This window comes from Sminthopsis crassicaudata, chromosome 6, assembly GCF_048593235.1.
Source record: "Sminthopsis crassicaudata isolate SCR6 chromosome 6, ASM4859323v1, whole genome shotgun sequence".
In the NCBI taxonomy this organism is placed as follows: domain Eukaryota; kingdom Metazoa; phylum Chordata; class Mammalia; order Dasyuromorphia; family Dasyuridae; genus Sminthopsis; species Sminthopsis crassicaudata.
Window position 1 is genome coordinate 70,425,245 of NC_133622.1, and position 27,995 is coordinate 70,453,239.

At 36.2% G+C, this 27,995-nt stretch overlaps 1 protein-coding gene across 5 annotated transcripts in view; it reads right to left on the reverse strand.

Annotated features, from left to right (window-relative positions):
• Positions 1-27,995, reverse strand: part of INPP4B (inositol polyphosphate-4-phosphatase type II B) — a 910,680-nt gene that overhangs the window by 314,344 nt on the left and 568,341 nt on the right. For 4 of the 5 annotated variants that reach the window (XM_074275067.1, XM_074275068.1, XM_074275070.1 and 1 more), the window contains 2 exons: positions 22,482-22,532; positions 15,968-16,047 (listed from right to left, as the gene is read on the reverse strand). In XM_074275067.1, coding sequence (XP_074131168.1) covers positions 15,968-16,047; positions 22,482-22,532 — 131 coding nt within the window. Of the gene's footprint in view, positions 1-1,415; positions 1,614-15,967; positions 16,048-22,481; positions 22,533-27,995 lie in introns of those variants that run through there. The other variant, XM_074275072.1, reaches the window with a different exon arrangement.

Consider the following 27,995-nt stretch of genomic DNA (forward strand, 5'->3'; position numbering starts at 1 on the left):
CCACTTGGTAGCCACATAAATATTTCCTCCCCTTCCTTCCTTTCTTCCTTCCTCCCTTCCTCCTTTCCTTCCTTCCTTCCTTTCTTCCTTCCTTTCTTTCTTCCTTCCTTCCTTCCTTCCTTCCTTCCTTCCTTCCCTCCTTCCTTCCCTCCTTCTCTCCCTTCCCCCTTCCTTGCTTCCTTCTCTCCCTTCCCCTTTCCTTCCTTCCTTCCTTCCTTCCTTCCTTCCTTCCTTCCTTCCTTCCTTCCTTCCTTCTTTCTCTTCCTTCCTTCTTTCTCTTCCTTCCTTCTCTCTCTTCCTTCCTTCCTTCCTTCCTTCCTTCCTTCCTTCCTTCCTTCCTTCCTTCCTTCCTTCCTTCCTTCCTTCCTTCCTTCCTTCCCTTCCTTTCTTCCTTTCCTTTCTTTCCTTCCTTCTTTCCTATCCTACCAAGCTGCCTTTCAATCTTATGATCCAGCAAGGTTAAAGGAATCATAAAAAGATAAGTTATCATTGATAACACCTTTATTTTCAAGCAGAGCTGGAGAACTGAGCCATCCAGTGATCAGTGATACAGCTTTTGCTGGAAACTTCTAAATAAAAAATGCCACACTATCACACCTACCAGTAACCCTCATGTATGAGATAGCCAATTCAGATGCACAGTACTGATAATCACAAAGAATTCAGTCATTCAGTCAGTTACAAACATATGCTTGTTTGTGCAGATGCAAATAGTTTATATTCCTATCACATTGTAAAATATATTCCTGCAAGATGAGGTCAAACCAGAGATACAAACAAACCAATACTACAAATGTAGTATTCTAAAGGTTCCTCTTTTTTAGACACCCCCTTTCTCTGTGAATTACAAAAATCGCTAATACTTACATAAAGTTTACTGTGTACTAGGAACTATGCTAAGAACTTTATACATTTTGTCTCATTTGATTCTAACATTAATCCTGCTAGGTTAGGTGCTATTAAATATACCCCCAATTTACAGGTGAGGAAACTGAGGCAAACAGGACCAAGGGACTAGCACAAAACTAGTAAGAATCTGAAGCTGGATTTGAACTTAGGGTTTCCTAACTCCAGACCTACCAAACTACCATGAAACAGACAAACAAAAGACTATCCCTTCTCACTCACAGTTCTTATCTTTGAGTTAATGGGATAATTGTTTTGATGAAATGAAGGTGGAAGACACACAGAATTCAAAAAGGCAATCAATGAGAGCAAAGTTGCATTAATCCTTTGCCCCTCTATTCTTATAAAGAATATTTATTTCTCTTTTTTGTTTTCTTCTGTCTCCTAATTTCTCATTTCTCTTCTTTTTTCTTTTCCCCTTTTTTTAATCTCACTCTATTTTTTTTTTTAAATTTGCCCATATCACCTTGCCCTTAAGTCACAAGTATACACATTCAACCAGTCCTCACCTCAATTTATCCAGAAGAGATTGCCTGCCCAACCACGGGGAACAGAGGCATCTTGAGTAGTCACAGAATCATACAGGTATACAATTGATGAGGTCAAAGGCAATGAGGGCAGAGTTGTTAGTCTGATCTTCTCATGGACCAATAAACATTTGTTGTTCCATTCCATAGATTATAACCCAAGTCACCTCACAAATGCATGCTTCTGGTTATAAGAGGGAATCAATTGAAAAAATGTGAATGGAACATTGTCAACTAAACCCCACTGGGGAGAAAACCTATTTAATAATCATACTAATGATAACTGAATTCATAAAGTGTTTGTTAAATGTCTGATAATAAATATTCTTATTATATATGAATACATATGATCACATTTGTCTTCTGCATGGAAAATAGCCCCCAATACATATATTTCTACTGTGAACCACCTCCACAAGGTAGTATTACAAGTGTTACCCTCATTTAAGAAATGAAGAAGTTGAATTTCACAGATATTAGGTGAATTTTCTAAGATCATAGAGAACTAGGTAATGAGCTATGATGCTAAATTCCAATTTTAGCCCTCTTTCCATTATACTATGTTGACTTTCACATTTATCAAATTAGAATCAAGGAAGTGCTTAAGTGCCTACTATGTGCCAGGTATCATGCTGAGGATAAGAGAGACAAAAAAAGCAATAGTCCCAGTTTCAAGAGGTTTAAAGTCTTCTAGGCAGAATAATACCTATATTCAATAAAATAGAATACAAGATAAGAAATGAAGGGCCAGAGAAGAAGATAAAATATTCTAGGGACATTTGACCCGATAGAATACACTAATAACAGCTGAATAGAGGATGAAGGAGAGAAAATCAGAACAAGCTGCATGGTATAGCTAAGCTAACCCTTGAAGGAAGAGAGCCATCTCAGAAGGAAGAGATGGGGAGAGAAAGGTGGCTTCGTGTACTTATAAATTCCATTGGACACTGAGTCACATCTACACTGACTGACCTATACTGACCTATCTTACAGAACTATTTGGGCAGCTCACTGTGATCATGTAGATAAATTACCATACTAATGAGTCTAAAAGGGTCAGCTATTATTATTCTGGGCATATGAGGTTGTCTGTAAAAATGCCCAAAGGTGGAAAACAAGGCTTTGAGCTTGTGAAATCTTGTGTCATGAGGTCTCTGATTCATGAATTTATTCAACTACCTCTATTAGAACTAGAATGCAGAGTGAATGAACTCAGGCAATAAACATATAATTAGCACCTACTATGTGCCAAGTGGGTGGCATGGGGGCAGAGCACCAGACCTGGAATCAGAAAGACCTAAGTGCTAAATTTAAAATCTGGCCTCAAATACTTCCCAGCTATGTGACCCTGAGCAAGTCACTTCACCCTATTTGTCTCCATTTCTGCATCTTTTAAATGATCTATAGAAGGAAATGGCAAACGATTCTTGCATCTTTGCCAAGAAAAGTCCAAATGGGATCATGGAGAGTCATCCAAACTGGAAACAACAGAATAACAAAATGTGCCAGTCACTGTGCTGAGTGCTGAGGATATATAACGAGTATATGAAGGTGAGTGGATTGTAGAAGGCTAAAAATGTCATAACTCAGATAAATAACAGAAAACATTTAATGGCAACTTTCATACAACTCAAAATTCAGTCCCTAACTTGACAGTCCTATCTTAGTTGTCTATAAAAGTAGAGCATCCCCATTAGTAAGTAAAGGGAGAGTTATAGGGCTGGTTTTTAACCCCAGGAGTCAGTTTTACAAGACTCTAAAGCTCATCAGCTTATCAACTTTTGAAGAAAAACTTAGTTGTCAGAGAGAGAAGGTGAGCCTCTTGGGAGTAAGGAGGCGGGGAAGAGATGCTGAAGACTGCTTGGAGTGGGTTGGGTGCACCAAGTGGGGCATGAAGGGCTCACCTTGGGGTATGGAGGGCAATCTCTTCCAAAGAGAATACACTACTGAGAAAATTTTGATTTTTAACTATTTTTGCTAATTAAGTGTTAAATTCAATGGCTTCAACACTACTAAAAGGGCACAGATTCCCCCAAAATTTCCATCTATTGAGAGAGGTCCCTTCTCTCCCAGGCAGGGTTCTGAATTGGGTAGTCTTGGATTCTAAGATTTTATGAAAACAAGTATGTGCCTGCTCAGTTAAGGTCTGAAAGAAATCTGCCAAAAGACCTAAAATTTTAAAATATAGTCAGTTTTTTTTCTTTTCATATATCTCGAGAGACTTCCTTGAGAGCCTGAACCTATGAAGGAACACATGGCAGATGGATGCTAAGGTTTTCTTCCTAGTTGTGCCAAGGGCAACAGAAAGATTGGGTGATGGCCAGCAAGGTGACTTTGGTAAACTGACATTGAGCTAATACTAATTTTGCAAGGGAAATAGAAACTTTTTTAGAGCCTATTTTTGGAACCTGCTAAATAACTCTCACAAACATCAGGACAAGAAGTAACCAGGTAAATTTAGTGTTCCAATTATACCTTATGGCTAAAGAAAATATTTCCATCTCTGATTTATAAGATAAGGATTAATTGAAGTATGCTACAAGGAGACCATACGGAACTCTATTAAGAGATTTGGAATTCCAATTGGGAAGATTAGGTTGTAATCCTGACCCTGCATGATCCCAGTCATTTCATTTCTCAAAGCTCAATTTCCTTATATGAAATAAAAGTTTTTTTTCTAACTACAAACCAATGTTCCTTCACAAAGTGAAAACTTCCATTATTTTTGCATCTTTTACATTATACTTAATACATTAAGTATGTAATTATTTACCTATTTATATACATATACATAATTACACTAAATATTATATACATACACATAATTACACTAAATATCAATAAATATTTGAATATAAAAATTAGAAAGCTAATTGATTCCCAGGGCCCTTTCCATAATCTGCTGAAAATGGCTTAAGGATCAGAAAAGGAGCAGAGTATGTTTATTTACATGAGCAGAGAGAATGATTGAAACAGAAAATCTCTGGCTTTTCTTTGTCAAAACTTCAGGCTCCTTATAGCTAGCCCCCTTCTCCTATCCAGAGTATACTCAACAACACCCCCACATCCCTAGTGGAGAGGAAGTAACTCTAGATAAAGCCTTTCAAGACTTTCCCCTTTCCCCTGAAAGCCAGTAAAAGGACTCCATATGAGAACCAAACTCATTCCAATAAACACACACCACTGTGGCTTTCAGTGCTTCCTTCCTCTCTTGACATTCAATCCCTTTTGAGACTCCAACTCAACCTACTCAGGCATTCAGCTGTGGATGTCTATAGCAAGCCAACAAAATACAAGAACTCAAAACAATCGTTACCCTTTATGAAATTTAAATACCCCTGCAACGGCTTCAGGATTATGTTGGGCAAGTTTTTATTCAAAAAGTTATTTTTCTAACCTTTGTTGGAATGGTTTTTTGCTTTATAGACACTCCCGTCCATATCTTTTGAGTACTTACTATCCCAGCAATAAGTTTATTCTCATGTAGAATGCAGAAAATCAGATTTTCTTCCTGAAATAGGAAATAGTACCTAAGAGGGTCAGGAAATCTTAGATTTTGAGATAAGACACTTGGGATCATTAAGTCTACTCACCACTTCTCATTTTAGAGATGAAACTGAGAGAGGTTTAAATAATTTGTTCTGGGTCTTACAATTAACTAATTAGTTGTTAATGCTAATTAAGTTGTTATTTGAACTCAGATCCTCCTGATGCCAGGCCCAACGTACTATGCAGTATACCATCTGGCTGGCATATGATATATAGACCTATCTAGGTAGGTAGGTAGGTAGATGGGTAGATAGATAGATATAGATATATAGATACATCTATCTAGATACATAGATATAGATACATAGATATAGATATATAGATACATCTATCTAAATGCATAGATATAGATATATATCTAGATACATAGATATAGATACATAGATATAGATATAGATATATAGATACATCTATCTAAATGCATAGATATAGATATATATCTAGATACATAGATAGATATGTAGATATTATCTATCTAGATACATAGATATAGATAGATATGTAGCTATATCTAGGTACATAGATAGATTTGAAGATATATCTATCTAGATACATAAATAAGTAGACATGTAGAGATATTTATCTATCTATCAAATGTTTCCTTGATTGCCAAGGAAAAGGAGTCATCAATTCCCCCAGAATCCCTACTCTTTGGCCATATCCTCTCCACAGGAAAGCCTTTCAAGATGGTATCATAGGACCTAGGGCAGGTAGAAACCTTCAAGATCATTTAGTCTTGTCTTAGTTTATAGGAGAAAAAAATAATTCCCTAAAAAGGTGTGAGGTTCAGAAAAAAAGTAGGAACGTTTTGGACAAAGAAACAAAAGTAGAAAATAGTAAAACCGATTTGACAATAGGACCTCCAATTCCACATCCAACGATTCAGCCATTGTTCTGTTCCTGTTAGAGGCATTGCTAGTAGTAGCAGGGCTGTACATGGAGAGAGCTTCAGACCTTGAGTCTGGAAGACTCATCTCCCCGATTCAAAATCTGGCCTCAGGCAGTTCTCCTAGCTGTATGATCCTGGACAAATCAAGTTTGTTTTAGGTTCCTCATCTGTAAAATGAGCTGGAGAAGAAAATTGCAATATTTCGACCAAGAAAACCCAAAGTCATGGGGTCAGATAAGATTGAGCCAATTGGACAAGTGCAACAAAGAGGTAACTGCCATCTTTTAATTTTCACTGGACTCTTAATTCACCAATAATATTGAAAACATAAGCTGCAGACATGTATAACTGGCATTATTTTTCTAGATCACCCTGGCCCGCCTATTTGTTCCCAGTTCCTATGAAACAAAAGTAACTTTAGCTTCTTTTTTATTTTATGGAATAGCAAGTTAAATGTCATTTTCACATTAATTGGAAATTGTATTAGACTTCAGTTTTCAGGAATTTCTGATGAGGAAACTACCTCTAGCAATGCTGAGAGACAACTGCTTTGCTATTTAGAGTCGAAAAGAGTTGCGCTGAAAATTGATTATTGAAGTAGTTTGCTTCAGGATCATACCAATAATAAATTAGGGATGGAGCTTGAACTCCTCTTTTTCTTACAATAAGAACAACAATCTAGGCTCTCTATTCATTAAATCTTTTTTTTTTCTTTTCTTTTTTTAAGGAAACCCCTGTATTGCACTCCTATTCCTACTAAATTCAAATATGTTCAGCACTGGGCTTAATAACTAGAGACAGTCCTATCATTTCTGGGGGCAATATGACATATTACAGAGGTCAGCGAAACTCTGGGTCATAAGAATGTTACCAGAGGAAAAGCTCGCATGGCCCAAGAAGGCATCTATAGATTTGTTAGCTGGTCAGATGAGAATGAGAAACTGTGGAGTAGTAAATCTAGTAAGTCCTTAGAAAGTAGCATCAGGGCAGATGACAAGGTTTATCTGTTTCTTTTATTTTAATAATGGCACTAAATAATATTCTCTTACTCAATGCCCAGATCTCATATTTATTTCCCCTTCTGGTCAAGGCTTATTTAAACATTATGATTTTACCAGTGTCCAGAACAGTATTCTGCAGAAAGGCACTTAATATATTGCTATTTGATATAGTAATATAAATATATAATTATAATATAGTTTATTTTGCTGCTAATAAAATATCGACCTTCATTAATGTATCCGATCATTCTGCTTAGCAGAATGGCTATGGTTGAATGAATTTATTTTCAGTTATAATTCTGAATTTGGCCAACAGAACGCAAGCTCCTTTGGGTGAGGGGCGGCTTTATTTTTCTATTTTGTTCTTCTTCAGTTGTTCAGTCATGTCTGACTCTGTGACCTATGGATCATCTGGACCTATGGGATTTTCTTGGCAAAGATACTGAGGTGATAAGTAAGCTAGTAAGTGAACTCAGATAATCCGGATTCCAGGCCTAGTTCTTTAACCACTGAGCCATCTATCTGTCTCTATTTTCTTTGTTTTTAACCTAGCACATAATAGATAACTATTTATGGAACTAAAGTGAATTGAACTGGATTGGAATTAATCTGAGGTCAGAGAAGTCTGGAGTCACTTTGGGAGCTCAGATGTACTTATGGGGAAAACAGGAGTACCTCACTTCTGATGATATATTATATTCTTGTTCTTACACCTATACAAAATTAATTTTTACTAGTATTACAGGGATACTTCCTGTCCAGTCTTTCATTGCCCCTTGAACCAGTCACTTGTGTACTTCTCCCGATTAAAGTAAATCTCAATGTCTACCTTCTCTTGTCTTCTGCATTCCTGTGCCAAAACAACAGGTGCGTGAAGCTAAATCTGCTCAATCTCTATATGAAGAAATAAGATGAAAGTAGTTGTGAACATCAAATAAACTGGTGCATACTGCAATGTCATGGAGCATCCGTTCACACCTCAGTAGTGCCCTGCAATGCACAAAGCTTTACAATAAACATAAAGACCATTACCAACAATCAAATAAACATACATAACAAGGAACAAGGAACAAAACTTCCTCCCCAAATTCCTTTGCTTTTAACAAGGCAGAACCAAAATAGTTAGCAAACAAGAGACCCAAAGCCTATAGGGACGTAAATTATGACTACCATTATTATGTGGTAGAGTAGCTGCATCTAATGGCAAGCTGAGCCCTGTATCCAAAGAGAAATTCCATCTCTCTTCCTGGCAGATTTCCCACAAGACACACATAGGTTGGCAGACACAACTAGCAAATACACACACAAGGCTGTCTGATTCTTCCAGGCAGCATGTAGAAAAACACACAGCAAATGAAAGTAAATCAGCTTAGAGAGGATTAGAAGTTCTGGCGACATAATGTTGAGGATAAAGTGGTTTTTTGCTGACATCAAAATGATTTAGTTGAAACAATGATGATTCTTAATCATGAAAATTGAGGGCAATGAAGTCATTATGCATGAGAGCAAATGATCAGACAAATTTCCATATTCTAATAAATTTCCAATTTTTCATAGAATTTTAATTTGGGGCTTTTGGTGAGTCCCTGGTCAATAATAATTTTTGTTGTTATTGCCAGTTATACTTTTTATGACTTCATCAGGGGTTTTCTTGATTAAAAAAAACATTGAAGTAGTTTGCTATTTCCTTTTCCCCACTCATTTTATAGATGAGGAAACTGAGGCAAACATGGTTAAGTGATGTGCCCAGAGTCACATAGATCTACTTTTTTAATGCACATTGCTTTATGAATCATGTTGGGAGAGAAAAATCAGAAAAAAAGGGAAAAACCATAGAAGAGAGAAAAAAAACTGAAAAAAGAAGTGACCGAAACATGTGTTGATTTACTTTCAGTCTCCTTCGATCTTTTTCTCTGGATGCAGATGGCATTTTCTGTCCAAAGTCTATTAGGATTGCTTTGGATCACTGAACCACTGAGAAGAACCAAGCCTTTCATAGTTGATCACTGTACATTCTTGCTGTTATTGTATACAATGTATTTCAGGTTATGCTTGTTTCACTCAGCATCAGTTTGTATAAATCTTTCCAGGTGTTTGTAAAATTAGCATTTTAATACAATAATAATATATCATAATTGATTATTATCATTACACATTCTTGCTGTTATTGTATACGATATATTCCAGGTTCTGCCTGTTTCCCTCAACATCAATTTTTATAAATCTTTCCAGGCCTTTTAAAAATCAGCTTGCTCATCATTTTTATAGAACAATAATATTTCATTACTTTCATATACCACAATTTGTCCCCAACTGGTGGACCTCTACTCATTTTCTGATTCTTTGCTAGCACAAAAAGAGCTGGATAGATATCATGTATATAGCATTTACTATACTCCTGGTGCTTTACTAAGTGATTTACAATTATTACCTCACTCAATCTTTCTATCTATATCTATATCCTGAGATACAGATATTATTTTTACCTTCATTTTATAGATGAAGAAACAGAACCAAACTGAGGTTAAGTGACATTTCCAAGGTGTAGTAACTATCTGAGACTGAATTTGGTCTTCTAACTCTAGACCTGGCACTCTATCCACTATACCAGCTGCTTGTGCCCTCTCCTTACCCAAGTTCTAGATAGATCAACAATCACATTTTTTCTACTGGAATTACTTTGTCCTTAACTTGCCCTCCCTACTATAAATGAGCAAGACCTCTAACTACTATATCAAAATATATGACTTCATTTCAGAGGAAGAGGCTATAGATATACACAACATAGACAACCTAAGTGAAGTGGGGATGCAGAAAGAGGGCAATTCTGATCATTATAAAGGATGACCAGGAACCTACATTCTATCTCATCTACAATAACAAAGAAATTATCTCAAGCAAAGTTGACACACTTTCAAATGTCCTAGCTCTTCCTTGGTGACTTTTCCAGGAACAATCACTTTCACCTCATTGTGTTTTTGTGAATATTTATGAATATTTTTAAGGAAAAGAATATTCTTTCCCCCTGACTGTCTAACAATTCCAGTTTCCCCTTGTATTCTAAGAAAGAAAAAAGAATTCTCCGGATCTACTCCCAGTCTGCTGTAATGTTTACAAAGTCCCATTCTCTAGCAGCCTAGCAACATTCCATACTCCATTCTATCAATAAATATTTATTAAATAACCACTAAGTACCAGGCAAGGTGCTAAGTTGACACTTTTAATACTTTTTCTCTTAACCAAGTAAAGCCAGTGTTCTCTGCCTCCTTTCCCCTTCAGAATTGAAGGCAGTTCTCTCAAGAATCTTTTTTGCAATCATTAAAGTGTGAATTTCATAGCAAATAGTGTGCTAGATTTGGAGGTCAGAGTGGTCTGGGTTCAGATTCTGACTCTTATATTTATTTACTGGGTGACCATGAGCAAGCAAATAAATACTTTGCCTGAAGTCTCTATTGCCTCATCTATGAAATGGTGACAATACCTGTGGGACATACCTAACTGAATTGTTGTAAGGATCAAACAATATAAGTAGAATACTTTGAAAACTATTAAAGCTTTATAGATAAAGATATAGTTATCTGTCTACAGATCCGTGTATGTATATCTATTAATATACAGATATGTATTACATGATACATGCTTTTATATACATTTGGTTTCATATAAATAATGTCATAATTATACATGATAATGATCTCAACTTTGCTCCTATAAATCTAATTATAGTCCATGAAATTAATACTGCATACCTAAATACTACTCAGTGCATATATTTGGTCACAACAAAAGGCGAAACCATGAGGACAACTTGGTAAGCCCAGACTTAGAATACAGAATTCTAGTAGATATAAACATGGCAGCATGCCATCAATCTTTAAGCATCTTGGTATAGAGGAAAGAGCATAGAATTTGAAGTCGGGAAGGACCTGAGTTCAAATCTTGTGAACTAAAGACTAAGAGTCTTTAATTTATTTGGTTTATTTTGTGGTAAAAGCAAGGGGAAAAAAAGGAAAATCAGCAGTCATCCAGAAATTGCAAATATCATTTTCTGAAAAAAGGATTTTTATTAGAGAGAGGACTTTAAAAAAAAAAAAAAACTCTCTTTAACTGTTTGTGAACTTTTTTTTTTTTTCCTTTAAAAGTATAAACCTAAAGGAACTGGAACCATTACATTAAATTCTATTGTAGACCACTTCTCTGATTGGTCAATTATTTCTGATAATATATTTTAAGAGCACAGGGTATAGCCATCTTTGCCTTGTTTCCCCTTTTGACTCTTCCTATTTCTTTATTTGTTCTTGAACATTTTTCATTATCCTCCTCACCCTAGAAAATATCTCCTCCTTACTAAGGATATTTTCTTTGTTTTCCCCACTTCACTGGATAACTTAATTCTTGGTTTCTCCATCTGTAAAACATTCAAAGCTAGAGCTGGTAATCTTTGCAGCAAAGATCACAACTTGCATTTGGGGAAATGATTGCAGATAAGGGTGGGGGTTATGTGAAGAGTGGGATGTTGTCCTATTTGTCAAAGGCCATTAAAGTCCCTAATATGAGGTTGCTAAAGTATAATGTGACCAGGAAAGATTCTCATACTCCTACACTACCTGAGAACCTCCTATTTTAACTAAATATTCTTGCTAACCACATGCTGATCTTTAGTGTTTCTTTGCTATTACAGGATTATATGTGCTACCAGCACCCTTAAAATTCAGCAAAACCCTGATTATATTCTCCTAGTTATGGCTCTGTTAATATTCTCAGTTCTTTCCAAACAGGATTTGCCCACGTTGCCTCTCCTTGTTCTTTTCCAACATTAGCCTTTCAATCTCCTACCTCTAAACATTTGCTCTGACTGTCCAAGTCTAACTCTCCCTCTTCACTTCTTGCTCCTGGAGTCTCTAACTTCCTTCAAGTCTCAGCTAAAATCTCAATTTCTCTAAGGATCCTTTCCTGCTTCTCTGAGACCCTCCACAATTTATTCTGATGACAACTTGTTTGTTCATATTTGTTTGCATGTTCTTTCCTCCTAAGACTGTGACCTTTGAGAGAAGAGTCTGTCTTTTGCTTTTCTTTGTATCTCCAGTGTTTAGCACAATGCCTGGCACATAACAAATATTTAATAATGATACTTGACTTACTGGCAAACATCAAATTCTTAACTTTCCATTGGTGGGGGTCTTGATGTTAGTCAACTTTATATGAACAAGCACAGGGAAGGCATCATGCTCTTAGAAATGATTTGCAAGTTTTAGTCCCTGAGTTGACTATTAAGGAATATCTCATGGGAGTGATGCACACAGCCTGAGCTGACTAATTTGCAGAAATGCATCCATCTTAGGAAACTACCAAAAGCAGCATAAACACAAGGAAGTAAGCATTGAATAATAAAGTACCTATTAACATTTATGCATTTTCCTTTGAATTCATTCTCATAAAATTCTGGAAACTGTCAGGATTTGTTTTTTAAGTTATGATGAGAATGTTAAAAGAATAAAAGATTGGATTAAATAGCAAAGACGTTGAAAAAATAGAACTGTGTCCTTTACCCCTGACCTAATGTTCTTTTGATTTAATGCTTTAGGGAACACAGACACTAGACATAGATTTTTAAATCCATGGAAAAGAAAATTATTTGAGAGAAGATTCTTTTTTCTTTATTTTTGTACCAAAAAATAAACAAAATGTATCCCCTAAAAGTAGAAGACTATATCAGTCTTTAATTTATTTGGTTTGCGGTAAAAGAAATCGATACTCAACCAGAAATTATGCTTATCATATGCTTAACATTTTAAAAAGGATTTTAACTTACACACACACACACACACACACACACACACACACACACATATTTAGATGTATAAAGTTAAAGGAACTAAACCCTTATATTAAATTCTACTGTAGACCATTTTTCTTTGATTGGTCAGTTCCTCCCTGAAATTCTATTTTAATATCAAGGAGTAGCCATCTTCACTCCTTCACTTTGCTCCTTTTCCCCTCTTAATCCTTCCTACTTCTTTGTTTGTTCTTGACCATTTCACAGTATCTCTTCTCACCCTTGAAGATGTCTCCACCTTCCTGAGGGTATCTTCTCTGCTTTTCTCACTTCACTTTTCCTCCATTAGAATGTAAGCTTCTTGAGGGAAGGAACTAGATTTCTTAGCACTGTCCAGTGCTTGCCGACTTGACAAATACACTTGAAACTCTCAATGGTCATGTTTTGTTTTGTTTTTCCTTTTGAATAGTGCCTTACTCTTACTTGAGTTCTGTGCTGAAATGGAGAGTTGGATTTGGAGTCAGAGAACCTCAGATTTAATCCTGACCATAGCACTTACAATCTGTGCAATCTTGGACAAGTCTTGTAACTTCTGTCAGCTTCAGTTTACTCACTAAATGATCTCGGAGGTCCCCTTTAATTCTAAAATCTTCTCATTCTATATAGCATTTTTATCTGACCTTAAGAACAATGTTCCTTCTAATAGCAGATGGAACTACAGATCTTCACCAATCTACCAATCTCAACTAAAAGGTGATAACATCATTTTGAATACACTAAAGCTAAATAATACAAATAATAAAAAAGCCAAATAATATAAATAAAAGAAAACTCCTTTGGGGCAGCTAGGTAGTTCAGTGGCTAGAGCACCAGGCTTGACATTAGGAGTACCTGAGTTCAAATCTAATCTCAAACACTTAACATTCCCTAGCTGTGTGATCCTGGGCAAGTCATTTAACCCAAACTGCCTCAGCAAAAAAGAGAGACAGAGACAGAGACAGAGACAGAGACAGAGACAGAGACAGAGACAGAGACAGAGACAGAGACAGAGAGAGAGAGAGAGAGAGAGAGAGAGAGAGAGAGAGAGAGAGAGAGAGAGAACTAATAAACTAATTTAATTAAACAACAAAGAAACAATTGGCTTTTATAAAATTAAGAGATATATTATCCAAAACAAGTAGTTTTAAAAGCACATGGCTTCCCGAGAACTTCAAGTATTAAACAAAAGGCTACTCGAGGAAAAGCTTAAAAGGATTGTGATAGAGGAAATTTCATGCCTAGATTAGGGTTCTCAAGTTGGAGTTTTAATTTAAAAAATCATTGTTGATTACTGCATTTCAGTATAACTGAATTTCTTTATAATCTTATGAATGTTACTTGAGCAATTAAAAACATTCCGAGAAGTGGTCAGTATGTTTCCCCACAGTGGTTCATAAGTTCATGACACAAAACAGGTGAAAAATTCCTTAGTTAGATTATTTCTAAATTGTATTAAATTCAGATTCTCTATTTCTATTTGCAAGTACTAGGGATAGATCATCTTTCACTTATTGAATAGATTTTCCTTTTTCACTCTGATGGAACAACTAATAATAAAGAATGAATGAGAGACTATTTTTATTAAAGCACTTTGTAAACCTTAAAACCCCATAAAACCCATAGGCTATTATTGTTGTTGGTACTTTTATGGATGCATAGACATCTGCAACTAGCTTTTTCATAGTAAGTGTTTAGCAGTCAAAGTTAACAGCCACAGCCAAGCTAAGGAAAAACAATAGCAGAACTAATTAGTACACTTTGATTCTAGCACATGTGTAAGAGGTAACACTTTTGGTAAAGGGCTATAGCTCCTGTTCAATCAGAGGACCAATATTCAAATATTGTCTCTGATGCTACTACCTATATCATTTTATCCTTGTTTTCTCATCTATTAAATGAGAAGAATGAGCTTAATTACCCCTGAATTTATTCAAGCTCTAGAGCTATGCTATTTAAAAGTGAAAATGTACAAAATTTGATTGTTGAATCTATATTCTAGAGATGTTATTTAAAAGGAAGAAAATGACCTACCTTTACAAAAATGTCCAGAGAAGATTTGAAGAAAATTATAGACTATAAAACTACATAAAAATAAAGTAAAAAAGCAGCAGCTTGGTAACATAGGGATAGAGTGTCTGACTTGGGAGGCAGGAAAGCCTGAGTTCAAATCTTGTACCTGATATTTAATTGTGTAACCCTGGACAGATCCATTTTTCTTAGTCTCAGTTTCTTCACTGTATAAAGGACATAGCATCTACCTATCCTAATGAGATAGATAGCAAATGTCAAGTTTGTCAGGGGGAGACCATTTTTCTTTACTATATGCTGTCCCTGTAGAAACTTTAAAATCAGAGGTTTTTCACTTTCTTACCACTTGATCCATTATATATATATGCATATATATACATATGTGTGCATATATGCATATATATATACATATGTGTGCATATATATATGTATGTATGTATATATATATAAATAGATAGATATAGATATGAATGTGCATATAACATATACACACACACACAAATACACACACGGCAGTTCCCTTAGCTACACATAAAGCTGCAGGTGAAGAATAATTTGACAATGTACTCAGTTTGTGCCTGGAGTCAAAAGAAGCGGTTATTGTATTTCATGGCTTGTTTCACTAGGCTTCATATTAATAAAGCTACCCACCTGCACAGCAACTTGGGAATTATCCTGTAGATGAAAAGTCCTGGTCCTCAAAGTGAGCTGTCATTGATCCCCCACCCCATAATAGGTTCCAACATAGCTCAGCTGAAGCACTGAGTGATTTTATGATGATAAAATTCAGAAATGAAGAATAAAGCTTTGTTGAATTACTTCAAAAATATCCTGGCCAAAGATATATGGCTAACACATGCATAGTGTTGGCTTCATGTAGACATATTCAAATGTGACAAACATTCAAAAAGTAGAAACTTTCTAGTTTTAGAATTCAGCATTCTGACAATAAAAAAAAAGAAAGAAAAAGCTAGGAAAAAGAAAAAAAAAAAACGTTTCTATTCATCTGCAAAATAGCTTTAAATGGCTCTAACAATCCTAACAGCATAGGAGTTTATATACAAGAGCTGGCAACATTCCCTAATTTGATTCATGGACTCAACTGCCATGTCAACTCAACTTGGTTTTAAGGAAAGAAAGCAACCACCTAAAAGTACCATTTAATCCACTGGCATGAATCTTGTAAGCTCCACATACAATGGAGCAGTATCATGGTGGGTGAAACATTTTAAAGAGTTTACTACAGACCTACCTTAGGCTAAGGGTTAGCAGTTGCTCCTTCGATTTCAGCAGGTCCCCTACTTTAAAACTAGCACAGCCCAAGAAGCTCCGCTACAAGAAAAAGAAGACACAGAAAGGAGAGAGAGAGAGAGAGAGAGAGAGAGAGAGAGAGAGAGAGAGAGAGAGAGAGAGAGAGAGAGAGAGAGAGAGAGAGAACACATATTAATTTTCAGACATTCTTTTTGAGCCACAATTTGGAAGCAAATAAGAAACATCACTTTGGAGCCTGACTGACTGACTTGATCTATTATCCTGCCAAATGCATTCATAGATCACAGGCACACTTATTGACTATACTGTTAAGCTCAATTTGGGGTGGCAGGAATGTATCTTTTTCATTAGAAACAAATAGATGAACAACCTGTGGGATGGAGTTCAAGAAAATGCCCAGCCTCCAAAAACTTTTAATTTCTTCTTCCCCCAATTTAAGAACTAGGGGAAAAAAGTTGGGAACTTTGAGTTTTTACCAATCCACTGTTCCTTCTTGCTATGAGGATTCCTCAAAATTCTGCCAGCAGCTGCTGCAGCAACAACAGTAATGGCTTTGCACTCCAGTGAGGAACCAGTTGGTGAGTTGGAGTTATTTTTATGTGGGACTCTGCAAGTTATAAATAGAAATGTTCTATCCTCTCCCCCACCCCCCCATTTATAGTAATGTTGTTAAGCATTCATTTCCTTTGTTATTTCTATACTAGCATGGAACAATTTCATACCAACACAAATAAAAAGAATACTGCTCATCCAAATGCATTTTGTACAATTGCTGTTTTGACCTGTCATAATACACACCGACTATCTACTGCTATTAGCTTCCACAGTGCTCACCTCATAATGCAAAGAATAAATCTCTAAATTGTTTTTTCTTCAGAAGAAAAACCTTTCATCTTCCTTTAATATCCTGCTTACCTTGGATCCCCAAATCACATTATTAAGGTATATAATAAAGAGTTTCTCTTTCCCTCATCAAGGTTAAAGTATAACAAGAAAACTCCAATCTGCTATATTACCTATTCCATTATTATCTCCTATCTTCCAACACATTACAAGGGGTCAATGCTGTCTTTTCAACACAACAATTCTTTCTCAGCTGTTTCCTCCCTGGATGGACTTGTGTAGGGGAATGAACTTTAGGAGACCTATTAGGCTCTTTTAGATAATGGAAGAAAAAAGTTTACTATTGTTCAGGGAATCTGATGAGCAAGATGAAAAGAAATAAACTAACGTGGAGGATCTTGTTGGCAAGGCATTAACATTCGCCAAGAAGTTGACACGCTGAGGAGCAAGTATTAGGAAGTCAGAACAGAGAGTGGAAGAAAATAAGACACTTGTAATTGGAAGAAAAATTGGGTCAATTAGCTGTTGAAAATTGACCTAAGGGAGAAAGAAGTAAAAGGGTGATCTGCCTCTCCAAGCTTATGTTATGTGACAACCTTTTACTGATCTGATGTTCCAAATACTAGAAAAGCCTTTCCATTCCATATTTGCAATTTGCCTTCTCCTGGGTCTGAATTTACTCGTGTTTTCCTTTGTGGCTGAGATGTATTCCTTAAACATCACTTACTCTATGATCTTGCTTCCCGATCTTTCCCCCTTCCAGGAGAAAGTTAGCTTTCCCTCTTCAGAGGGTTCAAAGAACTTAGCCTGGATGTTTCATTTTTCCTTGCATCATAATTATGTGTTCACTTATTTCCCCACCTCCTTCCTCCATAGATTTTAAGCTGCACAATAAAGAAATGGAAAATATTTCAAACACAGAAAACAGCAGCACAGCTTTGTTTTTCTCATTGCATAGCCCACTGAATTCTAAATAACTTCATCTGTTGTCCTAGCTACATAGCCTTTCCACAGCCATTTAGCTATCCCAGCATCTTACAGCAAGATACAGAACTGATTGACACTGAGATGTTGGAAGAGAATAAATCTTTGCAGCCTATCTTACCATTTGAGGCTCCCATCTTGGATCCCAAAAGAACATAAACTGGGTTGACTTATACGCCAAAGAAAAGTATTGGAGAAACAGAGACTGTATTTGCTACAAAATGAGAAAACATTCAAACTGTCCCTTGAAGGTACGGATGGTTATGGAGCAGCTGAAGGGCATCTATAAATGTTGTCACTGGAATGCAAGCTACTGGCTAATCCAAGCAATAGACAGGCCAGTCTGGAATGTAAGTAATGAGAGACTCCCAGGGTGGGTATTTCCAAAAAGCAACAGCATGTCAATGTATTCTAAGGCAGCTTTGCAAACAGCAACGGGCACTGAGAACAGGGCAGGCTGTAGCCAGATGAAGAAGCACAGTCTGAAAAATCTATGCTGGATAAAAGAATGGCAACTAGATGGCTTTCTTTCCCACCATAGCTCTTGGTAGGGTATGATGGAGCATGATGAGAAACAGAAAACTTGACACAAACATAATATAACTACTTAAATGGTACTAAGAGTACTCTTTCAAACCAAAGGGAGCATTTTTTTTTGGACAATTTAGGTTCACAGACACGGAACTGGAGATCTAATTTTAGGATTAGAATCTAGTATCTACATCAATGAATAGATTTTTAACAGGTCCATGAATTTTGATAGTTGTATTTCAATGCAATTGTTTCAATTTCACATATTTAAAGGAGTTCTTATACTCACAAGATAATCAAAAGGATCCATGATACAAATAAAGACACAAACTGCTGTTCTAATTCATTCACCTCATTTTCCAGATAAGGAAATTAAAGACCTTAATTTCCTTGACTTGATCAATATTACAATATGTGATAGTATTTGAACCCCATAGAATATTGTAGAATTTGAACCTGTCTTTTTTACTATATTAATGCTATCTCTAAAGTATTGCTTTTGCTGAAAATGCAAAAGGTGGTCATAAATTTTTGTTTAACTCTTCCAAATATATGGATTTGAAGGACCTTTCCTTCATCTATATAATGAGCAGGGAGGAAGAGATCATAGATGCTGATCTTCAATGAACTCTCCCCTTCTGAATTCTATGATTCTATGAACGTCTGAAAATAGTGTAATTCTATAAAACTCCATCTCAACTTAGTTTATGTAAGAAATACAACTCGGAACTGAGTGAAGATATATTTCAGTGGTAGGTGGCAAAGATTATTCCTTCTTATTGTCTACAGGTCTGCTGCACACTCTGTCCCCTGCCTTTCCAGGGCTCTGAGAATTATCATTTACTTTTACGTACTCTGTAGCAGATGAACATTAAATTGCCTGATGCACGATTTCCATCACTCACCTGCCTGGAGAGCAATATCAAGTCTGGGGGAGAAAGACGGGGACAGCTGTCTCATCCCATGACCTCTCTCTGTGAGTAGTGTGCAGATAAAACATTTATCCAACTGGCCTCATGAAGTGGTTCTGTTAAAGTCAGAAATATTCGAGTTGCTCACTAAGACTGAACTTAACTGTGACCCAGCCTTTCACGCATGATAGGGCTGTGTTCACTCCCTGGCTGAGCCCAGTTCCTAAATTAGGAATCTTAAAATCTAGCTGCAAGATTTGTGGAATTAGAGAAGACTACTTAGAGAGCCCAGTCTCCTTCACTTTATAAGGGAAAAGAAGACCTAAGAGTTAAAGTGACCCCTGAAGTCTGGTACCCATTGTATAAAGATGTCTTTTGTGATTGACCCCATTGTTCATGTTTTCACCACTTCTTAATTAGTTTCTATCACTTTGTATTTATTCAAGCTGTGTGACTGCTGTTCTTCAATAGAATGTAAGGTCCTTGATGGTGTATACATATGGTATATGGGTGCACACTCACACACACACACACGCACACACACACACACACATATATATATATACATTTTTTAATTTTTTAAAAATCCGTTTCACTTCATACAGTAGAACTTAATAAACATTTGTTGAGTTGAATTGAATTTGCTCTAGGTCTCTCAACTAGAATCAAACAGGCATTCAAAGCTGATATTCTAAGAATCACATGCTTTTCCAACACAGCATGGAGTATTTTTACACTATATAATGTGTTATTTCATTTACTGTTTGGTGACCTTTTAACCTTATAGATATTTTTTCCTCGAGAAATATGTTGTCTATTCCCTAATATTTGCATTGACTTTGCCTAAATTTATCAGCTTCCCACTTTCTCTCCAAGTCAACTTTATTTTTTGCAAAATGTTTCAACAGAATTTAAGGCTGGAAGGAGGGGAGCAGACCTATTTAGGGAACTCTTGTTTAGGGAACTCCCAGATGGGGAAACTCTCTTTACTAAGGCAGCCAGGCATATAATCTCTATAGCACTTGCCCAAATCAATGAGTAGATTTCAGAGACAAGATACAGAATTTCAAAATATACCAAACATGAACTCTTTCAATTAGTCAATCAACAAAATACTTTTTGTAAACTAAACAGATCAAAACAGCTCAACGACCTGGAAATTCTTTACCTACCACCACCTCAGTTATCCAGCTCAGATGATAACCAGGAAAGAGTGAAAAATAGGGAATGGGTTGGCAAAGCCAACCTGAGCAACCAAAGAGATGTCATAAAGCATAAGTATGAGTATGAGCATGAGCATAAAAGCTCAAAGGCTTCAGCAAACAGAGAGAGTCCCTCAAATTTATTTACTGTTGTTGTAGCTACAATGCTAATAAGCATGGTGATCTGATTTCCCAGAAGTCTAAAAAGGTTACAAGGCAGTGTCAAAGTAGGCACAGTAACAACAGATGACAGTGAGAAGGAAGTATAGAAACTAAAATAAACAGTCTTCTGGTGCCATCAGATGGAATAAATAGTCCTATATACTTAAATAGATTTTGTGGGAAATCAAGGTATCATAGCACAGAATTAGAATTTTCAAAATGATCACATAATAATAACAGAGTCAGAGAGTTTGAAGGGACCATGGAGGATATCTCATACTACTTATATTCTAATAGAAATCTCTTGTGAAGAATTGTAGAACCTCCAAGGATAAGGAAGCCAGTATTCCCCAAAGACAATCCATTCCATTTTAGGAGAATCATTCATGAGTCTGAAGGAACATTTGAGTTGAAGTCTACCTCAATACATGAACCTAACGTACCTAGTTCTTCCCCTTTGTGTTATGTAGAAAAAAAAAACCTAATCCTTCTTCCACATGACAGTCCTTCAGATATTTGAAGGTAAATATCATGATTACGCCCTTCAAATTTTCTCTAAACTTCCTACTTTCCTCAACCAATCCTCATACAACATTGTCTTCAAGTCCCTCATTTGTCTCTGTCACAGAGGCCAGTCTGGACACATTCCAGTTTGACAATGACCCTTCTAGAATGTGGCATTCAGAACACCCTGATCTCATCTAATCAGAAGAGAATATGATGGGCCTAGCTCTTTCCTCAATCTGAATCTCCACTACAATATTTTTTTTTGGTTGCTACAACATACTGGCAGTTCATATTGAATTTGTGGTCCACGGCAGTATGAATAGACAGTAGGATATAAGGGAAAACATGTCCTCAAAAAACTTGGATTGTCCTAAAGATAAGTCTAAATAAAATGAATTTTCATATAAAAAGAAAGAGATCAGCGATGGAGAGAGAAGTACTAACAATTCAAGCAGAGTGGTCCAGGAAGACTTTATGGAAGAGTTGTCGTTCAAGATGAACCTGGAAGGGAGGTAGGGTTTCTATGAAGTGCAAGTGACAGGGATAGAGCTCTGGCTTTCAAGTACAGGTTTCACAAAGCACAGGCATCAAAAAGTAAGCAGCAGAGAACCTGGATAGAAGGAGTGTGTGAGCAGTAGTAAAGTACAAGCAGCTTCAGACAAGTTGGCGCCATCCTATGAGGAACTCTGGGAGAGGTAGGAGGAGATTCAGATCATTAGATAAGCAAAGAAAAAGGTAGGAGATATCTGTTTAGAGGAAAGAGTAGATCGATTTGGCTGAAATAAAAGGTCTGTAGAGAGAGGAATGGAGAAATGGGTCTATGTGCAGCAAACCAAGGTAGGGATGGAGTCTGATCTCTGGGGAAAGCTCTCTTTAATCATGTTTCTGGGTTGTGATTTTCCTTTTCCTTGGCAGTACAGTCTATTTGTTATTTGTGGTGCGGTAGAAACATTTTGGGGCTGAAGCCAGAACTGTCCATCTCCTGACTCTTCACACCAGTGATTAAACAGCAGGCAGAGGAAATGATCGGAGTCACCCCAATCTACATCTGCAATCTCACCAGACCCCGACTGTTGCAGGAATCTGGACTCCGAAGCAAGTGTGGGTTGCCTGCAGGGTAATTTATGGGGCTACTCCTGGCCAGCTGGACCAGCTTCTGTGAGCACTCACTTGGAGATGGATTTCCAAGAGACAAGACATGAATTCAGCATAATTCAGGAATCAACTGTGCCAGCTCCTACCCTGTTAATTGAACTCCATCACATTTGTCAGACCCCAGGCATAGAGCCAGAGAAGATGGGAACAATTAGGTTGGGAATGTCTGTGGACCCTGGGAGGGCAAAGAAATACTTACACCAACATCTGACCGTGGCTCCTTGTTCTCAGGCAGGGCACTGGTGCGGACCTGGGGGGGTAAGAACAAACACACCTTTATTTTCTAGGTGGCTTTGAAAAGGAAAGAACAGGTGCTGTTTTCCAACTGTCTTCCTCTGGTGTCAGTTCAGCTTCTCTGTTTAATCATTAATGAGTTCACCCTTGGGAGCTGCTCATGCTCCAGACCTATGAAGCTCTCTCCTAAGAGCTCCTCCATTAGCTGTTCATTTTCTTCTGTCAACAAAGCCACTCAAGCTCACCTCTCTTGCCTGGGATCCCTGGAAAAGAGGCATCTGCACTGAGAATTACCTTCCAGCTTTCTTCACCACTAAGGATCATTGAGATTGATAGGGAAAAAAAACCACGAGTATTATAGAAATGGGGGTAGAGTCCATAGGGGAAGAGTGAAAAATATGTGTACCATCTTTCAGATAAGTACAAAGACCCAGCTTTTATACACCCTTGTCTTTCATAAGCATTATAAACTATAACCTCCAACAGTTTATTGTAAGCCTAGATAGATAGAAATTCAATACAATGCAATTCAACATATATTTATGTCAGTTCTGGACAAAGACAAAAAATAAAATAATGTCTCTCTATATCCTTCTGGTGAGGGTGATGAGTAAATGGGAGGCTTAAGAAGGGAGATCATTCCCAGGATCTGGGGATAGCCTATGTAAAAGCAAGAAGGTGGGAGGTGCATGCTGGGAATAGAAAATATCCTTGTGGAGGGAAATAGGCTAATCTGAAGTGACCTTAGAGTACATTAGAGGAAGTCATGTGCAAATCAACCTGAATATCGCTTAGGGCCAGGCTGTAAATGACTTTAAAGCTTGGGCAGAGAAGTTAATATTTAATCCCAGAAGCAATGGACTATTATTGAAGCATCTTAAATAAAGAAATATAATCATATCTTTTCTTCAGAAAACAATTTGACAGGTGTGTAAAGTGAGTGTAAGTAAATAAGCATTAAGAACCTGTTATGTGCTAAATCCGGGGGTTACCAAAAGTGACAAAAACTAATCCCTGCTCTTAAAGAGTTTACAATCTAATGAAGGAGACTACATACAAATGTGTGTAAATGAGATATAGGCAGAATAAATAGGAACTAAGCAGAAGGAAGACACTAGAAATAAAAGAGGGCCAGTGGGAAAGGTTCCCTGAAGAAGGCTTGTTTTAGTTGGAATATAAAGCCAGGAGGCAGAGAGGAGGCGAGAAAACATTCTAGATTTTAGGAAGTAGGAAGGAGGAATTAGCCAGAGAAAATGCCTAGAGCCAAGGGCATGGAGATGGAGTGTTTACTCACGGAACAGTAAAAAGAATGGCATCCCTAGATCCAAGAATACATACATGGTAGGGAGTAAGATGTAAGAAAATCAGAAAGATGGAGAAGAAATTGGGGGAATTAATTTAGATTATGAAAGATTAAACGTCAAACAGAGGATTTTATTTTTGATCCTGGAGTACTACTATAACTTATTGAGTAGAGAGTGACATGCTCTGACCATCACTTTGATGGCTGAATAGTGGGTGGATTGGAATGGCAGGAGATTTGTAGCAAACAGATTCATCAGAAACTTATTGGAACAGTCAAAATATGGGGTGATTAAGGCTAGCACCAAAATGGTGGCAGGATAAAGTGGAGAGAGGAAAGATTAGAGGTAGATCAATTAGGATGGTTTTGCCATATGACAGGTCATGAGATCCCGATTATGGTTGTGTGAGATAAAAGATATTGAGTTGGGATTAAAGAAAAATAATCTCATAATTACAATAAGGGGATAACTTATTGCCTAACCCACGCAAAAATGAGTACTGTATATTTGAAAGGGGGAGAATAGTTTGATTGTTATGTAATTTCCTAGATACACATTGCATCTCCTGATAATATTCTTTCCACTTAGGGAACAATTAAAACAAACTAAAGTTCAAACAGGAAGAAATAACTCTCTTTAATAAAATCTGCTAAAAATGAACAACTTAGACACTAGTCTAACCTGAAATGGTAGAAAATATGAACTTAAATGTAAACATCTGGAACAAAAAATAATATATAAAGACATTTTAGAAAGAAAAACTACTATAAAGCAATAATCATCAGAACTATTTGATACTGGCTAGAAAGCAGAATGGTAAAACAGTGGAATAGATTTGGTACACAAAACACAGTAGTCACTAACTACAGTTAACCTAGTGTTTGACAAACTCAAAGATCCCAACTTTTCACAAATTGCTATGAAAACTGGAAAACAACAGGACTCAAACTAGGTATAGACTAACAACTCAGACCATATGCCAAGATAAATTCAAAATGGATGTATGATTTAGACATAAAGAGTGACTTCAGAAGCAAATTAGAGGAGCAAGGAATAGTCTACCTGTGAGACCTCTGGGAAGGGGAAATCTTCATAATCAAATAAATGATAGAGAGCATAAAAAACGTAAAATAGATAATCTTGATGATATTAAATTACAAAGCTTTAGTACAACAAAAACAATGTAACCAAGATTAGAAGGAAGGCAGAAATCTAAGAAACAATCTTTACAGGAAGTTATCTCTAATAAATGCCTCATTTCTTAAATAGAGAACAGAGTCAAATTTGTAAGGATACAAGCCATTCTCCAAGTAATAAATGATCAAAGTATATGAACAGGCAGTTTAAATCATTTTTGATAAGAGAAATGCAAGGTAACACAACTCTTTTTTTATTATAGCTTTTTATTTAGAAAACATATGCATGGGTAATTTTTCAACATTGATCCTTGCAAAACCACCTGTTCCAACTTTTCCCCTCTTTCACTCCACCCCTTCCCCCAGATGGCAAGTAATCTAATACATGTTAAATATGTTATATTTAACATGTATTGGTCAACCTGCCATCTGGCGGGGGAGGAAGGAGGGGAAAAAATTGGAACAAAAGGTTTGGCAATTGTCAATGCTGTAAAATTACCCATGCATATATCTAGTAAATAAAAACTATAATTAAGTTAAGATGAAAAAATGTTAAACACAATATATGTATACATATTTATACAGTTATCTTGCTGCACAAGAAAAATCGGATCTAGAAAGAAAGTAAAAAAAAAATCTGAGAAGGAAAACAAAAATGCAAGCAAACAATAACCGAAAGAATAGAAATGCTATTTTGTGGTCCATACTCATTTCCCATAATTTTTTCTCTAGGTGTAGCTGATTCTTTTCATGATTGAACAATCTGAACTGATTTGGATCCTCTTATTGTTGAAAAGAGCCATATCCTTCAGAATTGATCATCATATAGTCTTCTTGTTTCTGTGTATAATGATCTCCTGGTTCTGCTCATTTCACTTTGCATCAGTTTATGTAAGTCTCTGCAGGCCTCTCTGAAATATCCTGCTGGTCATTTCAGAAATACAACTCTTAAGAAACCACCTCACACATACTAGATTGGCCAAAATAACAAAAAAGCAGTAAAAGTTTGAGAGAATGGGAAAAATGCAACACTAATACCCTGTTGGTGGGGTTGTGAACTAATTTAATCTTTCTAGAGAGTAATTTGGAATGATTTCCAAAGGGCAATCAGACTGTGCACACCCTCAACCCAGTAATAACACTACTATGTCTATATCCCAAGAGATCATAAAAAAATGGAAAAGGATCTACAAGTATTTCTAGTAGTCCATTTTGTAGTGGCAAAATATTGAAAATTCAGGGGATTTCCATCAATTGGACAATGACAAACAAGTTGTGGTATCTGAATGTAATAGAATACTATTGTGCAATAAGAAATGAGAAACAATCTTATTTCAGAAAACCCTAAAATTACTTATATGAATTAATACTGAGTGAGGTAAGAACCAGGAAAATATGGTATACACAGCAACATACTGTTGATGATCAACTATGACTGACTCAGCTCTTTTAGCACTACAAAAATCTAATGTAAGTACAGAGGACTTATGAAGGAAAATGCTGTCTATAATCAGATAAAGAGCTGATGTCTTTGGAATGAGGATGTAAGGATTTTTTTCACCTGCTTTTATCTTCCTTATTTTTCCCCTTTGGGTATGTTTTCACTTTTAAAACTGTGACTAATATAAAAATATGTTTTAGATGACAGCAGCAAATGTATAAATTATATCAAACTGCTTTTTGATCTTTGAAAGAGAAGAGAGGAGGAAGAGAAAGAGGAAGAAAAATTTGGAAGTTTTTGTAAATAGTGTTTTATTTTTTTCAAATACATGTACAGATAATTTCCAACAATCATTTTTGTTAAAATTTTGTGTTTCAAAATTTTTCTCTTCCTTCATTACCTCCTTCTTCCCTGAGACAGAAAGCAATGTAATATAGATTATATATGTACAATCATTTTTAATATGTTTCCATATTTGACTTGAGGAAGAAAAATCTGAGCAAAAGAGACGGAAATAACAAAATGACAACAACAACAACAACAACAAAAAACAATAAAACAAAAAAGGTAAAAAATACTATGCTTTAATCTACATTCAATCTCCATAGTTCTCTCTCATTTGCAGATGACATCTTCTATCCCGAGTCTTTTGGAATAGTCTTGAATCATTGCATTGCTGAGAAGAGCTAAATCTATCACAGCTGATTATCACATAATCTTGCCATTGTGGTGTACAAGTGATCTCCTATTTGAAACTTGAAATCTTGTAAAAACAAATGCTAAAATATTTCTTGACATGTAAGTTGGGTAAAAAATAAAATTCTACTGAAATAAAAAAGAAAATTTGACTTAGTAAAAAAAAGATCTAGACAGGCCTATAGGTGTAGTTATGCTTGCCATCTCATGGTATCTTGTCACATAGATCTTTGCTGCACATAACATAACTTATCCAGCCATTCCCCAAACAATGGCCTCATTTTCCAATTTTTTGCCATCACAAAAAGGGCTGCAACAAGCATTTTTGCACATGAGGGTCCTTTGCCCTTTTTATGATCTATTTGGGATGCAAATCCAGTAGAAATACTTCTGGACCAAAGGGTATACATAGCTTGATAGGCCTTTGAATGTAGATCCAAATTGCTCTCCAAAACGGATGGATTGGTTCACAATTCCACAAACAATGTATTAGTGTCTCAGTTTTCCCCTAATCCTCTTCAACATTTAACATTATTCCCTTCTCTTGATAGATCTGATAGACATAAGGTAGTATCCTCAGAATTGCTTTACTTTAAATTTCTTCTCAATAGTGATTTAGAGCATTTTTTTATTATAGATGAAGCTAGTCCTTAACTCAAAATCCAACCTTCTATCCATTAAGTGACAATATCTTCATAGAATTCTTGTGTAACTTTATATTTTTTATGATTGTTCAGTCACTTTCAATCATGTCCAACTCTTCATGACCCCATTTTTGGATTTTCTTGGCAACTTAATGGAATTTTCTCTAGCTCATTTTACAGATGAACTGAAGCAGACAGGATTAAGCGACTTGTCCAGGATTACACAGCAAGCATCTAAGGACAGATCTGAGTGAACTC